We start from the raw sequence: 12,430 nt of genomic DNA on the forward strand, positions 1-12,430 counted from the left end.
TGTGGGCTGATACACAAGAGCAGGGGTGTCGAATTCATTTGAATCTGTTCCCTGGACCCCGGCTCCAAAGAAATACCTGGATTCAGATTGGTGTTTGCAAAATGCAGACTCATAACGACTACACCTGTTACACAGCACTTTCGACATTTCTTACATCTGTTTGAGAGGAAATGTCTGTCTTTGTTTGAGGAGTTATCTTAGTTGTGGATGCTGAACAGTGTCTTTAGTCCTGCCTAAGTGTTAATTTCCTACCAAAAACATGGTGGGCTGAAATACATATGTACTTCCTCCAGTGGTGGAATGTGATCACGACCTGTTTAAAGTTACTTAAAAGAGAAAAAAGTGGAACATGTAACACATGCTGCCAGCTGAATAGGTGAAAAATGTCTGTGTATACCTCTCTTGCTCAGAATGCACTGCTTCACTTCATAGTCATGTGCAGCATTTGTTCCATTTAGGTTTGTGCCAAGATTAACTTGGGAGTTTTCCATCATTACCTTCCTGTAACAGCAGTTTGATGAGCGCGTTTACATCTTCCCAAACAAAATTGCACCAAAGATCTAGGTTTGCCAGAGGTTGATCACACATTGCAGGCACGAAAACAACAAACAGTACAGAAACTATAGCATAAAGAAATCTGTGGTGTTTTCACCATCTGCCTGCCGAAATAGAGACTTGTTCATTAAATTGTCAGCATTTAAATAGTGAAATAGTCATAGAGCTGTTTGCCCTTGCTTCTTTATGAACATTCTTTAACTTGAATGTCTGCTGATCTACCCTCAGCTGTTTGGCCTTAATTCCTGACGGTCAGCAGGAGGTAAGAGGCTTAAACACACTTCTTTGTCCTCTTCACAGACACTTCACAGACAAATCTAAGGACCATTTTATATCCATCGTGCTGTTCCTTGCACGAATGGCACTGTACAACAAATTTGCTGTCAAACTGACGTCATAGCTGCTGCTAGCTATGACTTCAGCTGGCTGTGCAGAAAATAATAACTGGGTGCACAAGTTTGAATTTATTTTGGATTTTCTCTAATCCACAAGTATACATACATATGCAAATATAAACATGCACTCACACTAACAAGCGATATTTGGTTACATGACATTTAGCAAGTTACGTGTCGACCTGATGTGTTTGCAGCCAAAGACTTCAGGGTGAGATGGGATTCTGGTTGGATGTTTCACCAATAGAACTGAGAAAGTTCGATTAAACTGGTTGGTTTCATTTTATCGACATGGCTTTTAAGTGTAGTCCACAAATTTTCAATAAGGTTGTGATCGAGGCTTTGGGAAAGTCAACCCAGAGGTTTAATGTTAGCCTGCTTTATCTACTCTAAAACCAGTTTTGATGTGTGTTTGGGATCATTGTCGGGATGGAATGCCTAATTGTGTCCATGTTTCATCCATCTGTTTTATTTGAAGTGGAGTTAAAGAACTTGGAGATTGTCCTCCTTCTTTAGGATTCCCACCCTCTATGATGTTTGACAGTTGTTATAGTGTTTTTAACTACTCCAAACATACCTTCTGTCATTGTTGCCAAACAGTCATTTTCTCATCAGATAATAAAACCTTTGTCCAGAAGGGATTTGACTTGTCCATTTAGGCAGTCGCACATTGTAGTTGAGCTTGAACTGATGATCTTGGAATCAGTGTTTGTAAGTCAAACAGCTTACTTGCTTTACTGGACAGGTTAAGGTGATTTATCAGCACTCCTGAAGAAGCAGTAGACATTGGAGTTAAATTGATGGGATAATTGTTAAAAGAGCTGCAGTTATTTCTTTGACTGCTTCCAGCATGTTGTGATTCTGTGACAGTATAAACCTAAATAGAAATTTCTTTAAAGAGTTTGCCAGGGTACACATGACATGCACCAGGAAAAGTGGACTGGATTTACAGATATTTTGTAAAAAGGAGCATCATAATCGAAAAGGCTTGTCTAAAGTCTTTGTCTTTGCTAGGTGTGGTCACTTTAACCAGTGGCTTCGGTTGTGTGCGTGGACTGAAAGCAGTATGTATTTGGGATTAAAAGCTTGTCGTAGTCAAACTTGTCAAGCTTTAGGCAATATAAAGACTTGCTGCAACACATTCAGTTCATGGTGAATCAGACGCTGCTGCATGCATGTTGGAAAGATATTTAAATTCAAATGATGAGGGATGAGAGCCCAAGACCCAGAATTAGGTCAAGTCTCCCATCCTTTGGTAGCATTAGTGTTTTAAGCCACCCTTGTGTATGGGAGGGTTGGAGCACAAGCTGACAAACATCAATGAGCTATGCTTTTTCCCTTAGCTTGTAGATATGACTTTTCAATTGCAGATTTCAGTTTTCCTCCTTATTTAAATTGGCATTTTTCTTCAAACACACAGTTTTAGATTGCATTTTCCTCACTGTTCCTTTCAAAACAAATACATGCAGTTCACATGGTTGTGCACACTTAACTTTATTGTTTTGTGTTTGATGTCAAGCTCTTGTCTGCTCTCATGTTTTGGGTTTTGAAGACATTTTGATACTGTTTTAAAATTTTAACATTTTTGTTGGGCTCAATCATCTAAAGCTTAAGGAAGAATATTAAGAGTTAATATACACTGCTTGTAAATGCTATTTTAAATGCCACTACCACCAAATAGCAATAATAATAATAGAGATCAATAAAATGTGCATGGGTTTGTACTTTACTCCATCCAACACATATAATATGAATCTTCTAACTGACATCCAACCCATGGACCATATGCACGGACGACATTCAACATCTCCTCTTCATTTTACAACTTCAAACTCATTTCTCGGACATGGAAACTCATGCACCGAAGCTCTTTCGCAGAGCGTTGGCGACTTCTTCTTTGTGTGGTATGCCATTTCATCACTGAGTTACTTCTCAGTTCATCCACATTGCAATAATAACACTTGGAATGATGGTGGAATATCTAAAGAAATTTTTTGAACTGACTTGTTGCAACAGTGGCATCCTATTGAAGTGCCACGCTTAAATTCCTGCGAATTCAGTGAGCTCTGTTGTAGCCATTGGTGGAATATTATATCCTTTGTTGTACAATATGTGCTCCACATTAAATTTTGCCCAAAATGCTTAATTAATTATTTTAATAACATGTAAAATTTGTTCCAAAATTCAATGCAAAAGGTTAAATTTAATGTAATCTGGTCAAATTAAATTTCCAGTTTATAACAAGCACTTTGAATAAATAAACCTTTGATTTGATATATTTCAGTTCCATTGTACTCAAAATAATTGCCTCATGTTTATTAAGGGTTTCTGAGTGTGGGCTTATGGGCTGACTGGCAGGATTAATAATGCTTCCATTCATTTCACAGGACTGTCATTTTATTACCACTACAGTATACTAAGTTCAACTTTCAAATAAGATTCAGGAAGAAGGTGCAAGAATAATAGGATGTGGCTAAAAAAGAGTTTATGTTGTGTTGTGTACAACATTTTGTTGACACTTGGAAGGGTGGGCAGTTGCTGTTGTTGAGGCAGCGCCAGGAACAAACCAAGGGGAACAGCTGAGAGGCCTGAGTAGCATCAGAGTTTCAGCTGAGATACTACAGAGTTGAGAATGCATCATTCTTGTATTGTTTATTTATTGCACCTCAGTGATTTTTTTTATGCATGGCTTCTTGCATACTTCAATGTGGCCATAAACCTATTTGTAGTGTCACAGAGTATCATACTGTTAAATAGTCTTCAGGTAAAAACAGTTAACCTTTGGCTGTCTCAGACCTGGAAGCTAATATGACTTGTATGTCATAATGTTTTAAATTGCTGTGTACTGGAACCAGAGAACACCTGTAACACACATATGTTACATTTAGTTTTTTGTTTTCTTTGCCACTGCAGAAAGAGTTTAGAAATAATTACATTGAGGATGTGATGCAAGTAATAGGAAGAAGGAAGTGTGCTCTGACAAACTCGTATTTTCCACTGGATTCTGTTTGTAGTAAATGGGCAACCTCCAGAGCTAAAAAGAATGAAGGTAAAAACTGCAGTTCCTCTTGGTGCCACTGGAGGCTAAATCCAAAACGGAGTCAGCTCCCATTGGCTTCTCTATTATAATACCCACTTTACAGCATTAAAAAGCATGTTTACTGCCTGGTGCAAAAAACAGTATTGGCCTCTGTGGATAGTTTGTCCCATCATGAAAACTGTAGTTGCAGTGATTTTTTTAAACATTTATTGTTTTGCAGAACTCATCCATCTGGATACTGGAGTTAGAAACTGACATAGATAGCTGGAACAACTCTATGCCTGCTAGCTTCAATAAATCTTTCCCCAAGCTGCCCTCACTTCCTCCTTCCTAATTTGTTGTACTTACTGGTTCACTAACACGTGTCCTCCTTCTCTTCAGCAAGGTCCAACCTGTGGGGCATATACACTGACAACATTCAGCATCACAACTTCATTTTCCAACTTCAAACTGAAGATCCTGTCTGTCACTCTATTCACCTGCTCCATTTCTCTCCCTGTCTACACTATGGTAGAACCGCTTGAACCCATCTCCAATAATACTGGTCTGACTTTCCCACTATATCCACCTTCCACATCAGCCACCTCTCTCCGTGTACCAATCAAAGTCCGCCTACGTTTTTCTTAATCACACTGAAATAAAATAACAGTTTACCTTTCTGAGTGATCAGTCAACATCAGAGATCTTTGAGATTAGAATAAAATGTGCACTTTCCTGACTTGTTGTGTCACCCTTCATTAAATGCTATACTTTATAATCTGATTGTAGCTTTGAAGCAACTTACTGTACTCAAGCGTTACAGTCCTCCTGACAACAGTATAATACCCAATACCCTGAACCCTCCCTTTTTGTTCCACCTTGCCTACACTCTTGGAGCTGTGTGTATGCATGTGTATGCACACCTCAGTGGTTTTACCTTGCTACAGTATCCTCCCCTGGGTCTTTGATTGTAAATGAGCTAAACCCTGATGGTGTTGGTGGGGATTTAACTCGCTGTCTGTCTCTTGCTCCTTCTCTGTCTCATCAGTTATAAACAGTGAAGTCATACCTTCCAAGGGGGCTGTTTTGTGCTATCTGTGATGATGTCACCAGCAGCCAATCAACACATAGCGCTGCTAGAGGTAGTGCGTGTGCAGATGTGTGTGTGTGTGTGTGTGTTAGCGAGGGGATGGGGGTGGGGTTGCAGAGGTGTGGGGTGCACCAATAGGAAAATCACACTAGCTCAGTTATTAGCCAGTTCTTCCAGCAAGCATGAGAACACACATCAAACCACGAATCCACAGGCTGCTTCTGACACACACTGACTGCCTCTCAGTCGTGCTGTATAAAGATACTCTGTATGTAGCACATGAATGTGTTATTTATTGCATTGTATGGGAAATGAAAGGCCTATCCTGGTAATAATTCACTCAATGAGAAATCCCACGCTGTTTAGGGAAGCCTAGCTCTCCTCATGTTTGTTGATTTACATTTCACTTTGTGTTTTTTATTTCATTAGTCTGACAGTAACGATTAGGTCTAATTATATGATAAATATCATCTGTTCAGTGCTAAACTTACACAATTAATTGCTTTTCGTAGTGACCTCAGTTCAAGGTGACTGTGGAAGCTTTGCGTGCTTCCCTCCTCCAGCCTTAATATGCATTTGAAAGCTCAGGCTGTTGACTGAAGACAGTTAATTTGGGTTAACGCTGTTGAGAATTTATGGCTGGCCTTGAATTACTAGAGCAATGTGATTTGGTGTGTTGTACAACAAACACACATATTGGTAACTGCAAACTAGAGAGGTCTTCAGTCTGATGTTGGGGCTGAAACAGAAAGGCATCCTTTTAATATCTGTTTGTTTTTTGCGAGCTGGTCGTCCCGACCTTTTCTTTACTGTTGCACTCGGCACCACTGTCGAAGGAGAGGTGGGCTCATGTGGTACCATTCTGCTTCTGATTCACACGTTCATCTTTCTTCTTCTGTTTCCATCGTGGCATCTTTCTCCCCCAAAAGAAAGCAACAGAAGATCAAACTTTTTTCCAGCATGTCCTTTTCCACATTATTTCACATTGTGCTACATTGAACAGCTTTGTGGAAATATTTATTTCTTCATTATTTTATTTTTAGCCTGGAAATACAGCTAGCTCTCTGCTTGTTACCACTAACACTACTTGGACTTTATGATAAATACTTAGCACCTCTGCATGAAACACATTCGTGATGGTTTCAGGTAAATATGATAAAGCACAGTTATAATCAGTTGTAATCTTTGGTATTTACAACATATAGAGAGTCTTTTTCCCCATATCTGATCTTTACTGTAGTCCCTTGTTGGATTACTTTTAAATTAACAAAAAAATGCACAGTGCTGGTGTGGGACCAGGTTGAGCTTTAGGTTGAGACAGTATATCCACTCACCAAATCACCAGTTTCTAAATATTTCAGCATTTGATTCTTCAACTCACGGTTATAACAGTGACTGTAGTTTTTTTTTTATCAGTGTCTGAAAATGTTTTTGCTGACTCACATTTGTAGTAGGTCTTTCTACAGAATACAATACTAACACTAGTGAGTCCCTTGATTATTTGTAGGTGTAGTAGATAAAATCCTGTTGGTTCCATGTGCTCACATTGCCTTCCACTGTTTAATTTCAATAATTAGAAGCACTACAGGCAGCAGGCTATCATCTGTGTGCAGTAGATTGTATTTGCCTGCCTGGCTTCCTTACTGGCCACAGAGGAATGAGCAGTGAGTACATCTGATTAGCTGTATTGACTGGTAAAATGCTACCACACCGGGTTTCCGCTCATAAAACCAAGCTACATGGTAATTAGCCTGGGATCGATGTGAGCGTTCAGCACCTAGCCCACAGACACACAGACTGACTCGGACTACTTCGGTCCTGAGTGAACAGAGTGAATTCTTAAAGAAAAACCTTAAAGGACCGGGCATTATCGAGCATCACAGACATTACTGTCACATCACCTCTTTCATGTTTTTGTCTGTTCACATTCTGTCAGTTGAAAAAGATTCTCACAAGATAAATCACATTCATGTGTCTGAAAGCGCTGTTAATCTTGCTGTTATCAACCTGGTGGCCTCGGTTGTGTATTGCATTTGTCACCGGCGTCTCGAGTGATGGAATTTTTAGCTAAGCCCAGGTTTGTGTTATCACACAAAAACACTCACTTCCTGGGTGGAACTCAGTTTCTAAACAGCTTTTTGCTATATTTCTTGCTAATCTCGACCATCTCTGCTGTGGCGTTTCTGTTAAACCACTGGAATGAGCTTAGCAGGCACCTTTGTTGTTTACTTCAAACTGGCTGATGTCACGATAGCCTGCAGATTGAGAACTTTATCAGTCAAAGGAGCTGGTTAAGACGCATCATCACTAGCCTATTATGGAGCGGAGCAACATTTTTTTTTTTTTTTAAATAAAAGTAACACTTGTATTAGAACCCAAACAGGACCATTGTTTTACAGTATTCACAGGAAGGCAGTACAGTCAAAATAACAGAAAACTAGAGTTAAGCACAGAACATATGGGAAAGAATAATACTACTATAAACAACTATATCAAGGAACGGTGTTAATAGCAATGAAAAAACTAAAATTTAATAGATGCTACTAGAGCCATGACAGCTACTGAGCATCTAACTGCCCTGGCTGCCTGAGCTGCAACACTTGAATAAGTTTTGGGCTGTTAGATTGTTGTAGGTAGACTGTGTTTTATAGATGATCTGGGGCCTGTAGTATGAAGAAAGCTCAACATATCCATGACCTTTTTTTTCCCTTATTTGGCTACAGGGCAAGTATGAGGAGTTAAAGACAGAGATTCAAAAGAGTGTTTAATTAAGTCAAAAACAAGAAGGTATACTAAAGGCTACAATAACTAAACAACTGAAACACATACAGCCTGATCTGTTGTTTTAGAGACAAGAGTGGAAATCTTTGTTGATTTTTATGCCAACGGCTACCACATGGACATATTAATATCCAATTCAATTCTTGGGACTTATCAATAAGGAGAAAGGCAGGGTACACCCTAGACAGTTCACTAGTGTGTTGCAGAGCTAACACAGGGATAGCCAACCATTCACACCTTTGGACAATTTAGAAGCACCAGTTAACACAACTCCACTAAGGGCATTTCCTTGGACTGTGGGAGGAGGCCGTAGTACCCATGCAGACACAGGGAAAACATGCAAACTCTGCTGAAATGTGTGAAACTTAAATGTATTGTAATCTGGTCTAATGCAGAACACTGGCTGCAATGTAAAAAACTGAAAGTGGAACTTTCCACTCTGTCTATGTGTAAGCTGGATTCTTACCTGTACACACTGTTTCCACAGGTGCCCACGGAGTGCGAGAGGAGCCCCAGTTTGTGACAGCACGTGCAGGAGAAAACGTCATCCTGGGATGCGACGTTTCCCATCCCTTGAACGGCCAGCCCTATGTGGTGGAGTGGTTCAAGTATGGAATGCCCATCCCTTTCTTCATCAACTTTCGCTTCTACCCTCCTCATGTGGACCCGGAATATGCTGGTAAGATAGTGATTACAGTGAAATTGAGACATCAGTAAGTTGACACCAAGCTAAATCCAGGATTTCACTCACCTGAATGGGTTTACATTTGTTTGATGTTTGGCCACAGAGATGAGTTGAATGAGAGGTGAGAGGGATTTTCCCTTGCTTTTGTTTGATTTCATTCCTCTGATCATTACATTGCAGAAATAATTCCCCCTTCGTTTGACTTAAATCATTCATCCATTTATTTCTTATATGATTTAATGGGAGTTTTCCAGGCTGAGAAGGAGTCGGCAGCCATGAATATTTTGGGAAATATAAATAGATTTCCACTTTTTTTAGATAGTGGTGGTGAGAGTTATCTCATAAAGTCAGCTCAGTGTTTTGTTCTAGAACACAGACAGTTGTACGTAGGCTGCATGAGAAAAAAATTGACATTTCGATCTGAGCAATGTGTAAACTAATTAGGAAAGGAGGCAGTTAGTGCTGACGTTAGCTAAAATCGCAGTGGTTTCTTTCATTTAGACTACCTGATTATTCCAAATTGAAATTTCTGTGTAATGTGAAATTAACTCATTAAAACGGTGAGTTTAGAATGAAGCTTTGCAACATGTCAAGTAAACACTTGTATTATTGCAAGTTTTCTAAAACTTTTCAACCACAACTCTCCAGACTTTCTAACCAAATTTAACGGATGCTAAATTTACATTTTTATATTTTCTCGAGTGCTGAATCCAAAAATCTCCTTTTACCTCCATCACATGCAGTTTTTTGCAAAACATGAGGAGTTTACGTCAAAAAAGCACAACAGTGATGAAACAAATAAATATTTTATTACAGTTAACCATGCATAATTTTTCTTACAATTGAACAAAGAAACAAAAAATGATTCCTTCATGATATAGTGAACACGACATGTTCACTCTTTTTGTCTGTGAAAACTTTTCTTCTCTCCTCTTTTCGCTTGGATATGGTTTTTTGACTCAAGTATAGGATACCAGATTTCAGTTTAAAATGTACACTTACTTAAACTAAAAACATGAGTTTTGCAAGAAAATCTGACGTGATGGAATTTTACAAATATTTTTTTCGAGTAAAACTCTAAAAGAAACAGTCAAAAAATCCGATGCAGTGTTTTGGTTGCAGACCTGTGCTATTCACATGTAGTTGTTACCACAAGTATGTTACACTCCACAGAGCCCTTTGTCCCCCTGTGTCCACAGTAGAGCGTGCATGAGTGTCTTCAACAATGTTCAATAACCTGAAAACTATAATTCATGTTGATATTTAGTACTAACAATGTATGTGAAAAACAGTCATATCGATTAAAAACATGTTTAATATAATGACAAACAATTAACATAGTAGATACAAGTTGACACATCTGCATCAGATACAGTGAAAGGTTTCTTGTTAAAGGGTCTTTATGGCATTCCTTTTTCTACCCGTCTCAGGCTGCAGGAGGAAAAAAAGTAAGATTGACTTGAAGATTGTAGTAAATGTACAGAAGCTTTGTGTAATCTTCCTGTATCCTCATACACTTTGTCTTAACTGATTAGATCACTGAGCACCTTTCAGACTGCTGAGTTTAGAAAACTGTGGTTAGACATACATTTGTAACATTTTATAACCTTCTCACCAGCTCTTCTAAAAAGAAAAAAAAGGCGTCCCATTAGGATATCAATGTGAATAACGGTCTTGAAGATAGCAACAATTCACACGGTTTTGTTTTTAACACGATAGTACACTGAGGTGAATATGCAGCTACTGATTTCTTTCCAGTCGTGTCTTTATCCAGATGGAGTTCAACTTTCATAATTTGCAAGTAACTAACAATATATACACAAGTGAAGACTGGGGATTTGTATAAGTGTGTAATCACCTTTATTAGCTGAGCAGCCAGAAGCATTTTGGTGTGCTAGTTCACACTAATGAGACGGGTATCATACATTCTGAAATTTGATTAAATATGTATCCCACACACCTAAATACTCCATCTTACTAGATAATACTTTAACCTTTGTCATGTCTCTTTAATTTTACTACTTAAATTAAGCGTGAAGTATGAATATGCACTGAGCATATAATGGAAACTTTGTTTCCAAATTATAAACTACGTCTACTGTATATTCTTCTTGCGTGCAAACCACTTTATACAACATGCTACATTCACTTCCTTCTATGCTTTTAAGTGCGTACTAACTAACATCCACACTCCAATGGATACACTGGAGAGCATCTTGCTTAAGGATACTTGGCATGCAGACTGGGGGAGCCAGGGATTGAACCACTAACCTTTTGATCAGTAGATGACCTGCTCTACCTCCCGAGCTACAGCCACCCTGTATTTAAGTGGAATATGCAGTACTCCAAATGGCAGTAAAGTTCTTAAAGTGACCCACATATACCCAAGATCGCCAAACGAAAGTCAAACAAAAAGACTTTAATAAGTACTGATAAATTTTAAAAAGCAGTGCACGAAGATGTCATGAAAAATACTGAGGAGGAGCTGTATAATAATAAGTCACAGGTGAACTCAATTAACTCATTAACATGAAAATGAAGGCAGGAAAAAGAACAAAGGATAAAAGTAAAAACACTGCGAGATCCTTAACTATCTACTTCAAAATTAAACAGAAGAGGGGTAATTAAAGAGAGATCAAGAATAAGCACACACAGACAAGAAAAACAGCATATAAAAAGGGGAAACACACAGGGGGAAAAAGGAACAAACATTTAGATAACAAAAAAACAAAACTCAGGATTAAAACAGAAATGAGGATTATAATAAAGAATATGACATAGTACTCCATTGGGGTTATTACCTGCCAATTTATTGTTCCACCCTTGTATGATATCTCCCTTCGTCAGGTGACACAGTGTCTTGTATGAAGTTAACTTTACTGGAGCTTTAGGGTATGCTACCTAGACAAGGCGCCGAAGTGGCCGGTAAAAAACTATCAGTAAAAAGTCTTTTAGTAGAAGCATCTGTGCAGTCATTTGTTCTTTTTCGACCCTGTTATCCAAGCCTTTGGCCAAAAGGTTTGGTACACCTAAGACATTATGTTATACAGTCACGGTAATACAATTCATTTTTATTTATATGTCGACAAATCACTACAGCAATCGCCTCAAAGCAACATATATTGAATATATTTATACTGTAATACATAGAAAACCCTAACAATCAAATGACCCCCTCTGAGCAAATACTTGGCAACAGTGGGAAGGAAAAACACACTAATAACAGGAAGAAACCTCCAGCAGAACCTGGCTCAGGGATGGACAGCTATCTGCCTCAACAGATTGGGGTTGATGGGAGAAACGCAGGATAAAAGACACTATAGAAGAGAGCCAGAGATTAAAATTCTGGTGCAGTATTGGAGAGGTTCAAGACCAAAGTGGAATGAATTCTACATAACACTCCCAATTTCCTTAATTGGTAGATTAATTACAGTTAAAATGATTTGACTCCCTCAATTGCTATACCTCTTTCAAAACTTACCCATTTATCTTAGTTGAATTTTGTAATTCTTCCATTTATTTGGAATTACATAACTCAAAGGATATAAAAGAGTCGCCTGTGTAAGTGCAAAACAAGTGTAAGGCTGGCTCTACGAGACTTTGTGTGTTATAAGTTAACAAGTATCTCCTACTGGCTAGAAAAGACAGTTCACCAACTGGTTGGACACAAAGAGAAAGGATTGGCAATCACACTCTCTTGGCTCTATTGCAATGTTTCCTATTCGTCTCAAAAATCATACTACAGTTACAACCCAGTCATCAGTAGTTTATTGGTTTGGAGGTTTGGAGGCAAACTGATTAAGCTCTGGGTGCTATTTTCACTTTTGAAATGAGCAAATCCTTTTAAACCTTCAGTGATGGATGGAGCCTGTATAACTAAGGTGTGTTTGCAATCATCATGCAGC

At 38.6% G+C, this 12,430-nt stretch overlaps 1 protein-coding gene across 1 annotated transcript in view; it reads left to right on the forward strand.

Moving 5' to 3' along the window:
• igsf9bb (immunoglobulin superfamily, member 9Bb) overlaps nt 1-12,430 on the forward strand; it is a 141,844-nt gene that overhangs the window by 18,977 nt on the left and 110,437 nt on the right. The window contains exon 2 of the mRNA XM_039617960.1: nt 8,328-8,519. Within this exon, the coding sequence (XP_039473894.1) occupies nt 8,328-8,519 (192 nt within the window). The remainder of the gene's footprint in view (nt 1-8,327; nt 8,520-12,430) is intronic.

The sequence above is a fragment of the Oreochromis aureus genome, linkage group 10 (assembly GCF_013358895.1).
Source record: "Oreochromis aureus strain Israel breed Guangdong linkage group 10, ZZ_aureus, whole genome shotgun sequence".
Classification (NCBI taxonomy): Eukaryota; Metazoa; Chordata; class Actinopteri; order Cichliformes; family Cichlidae; genus Oreochromis; species Oreochromis aureus.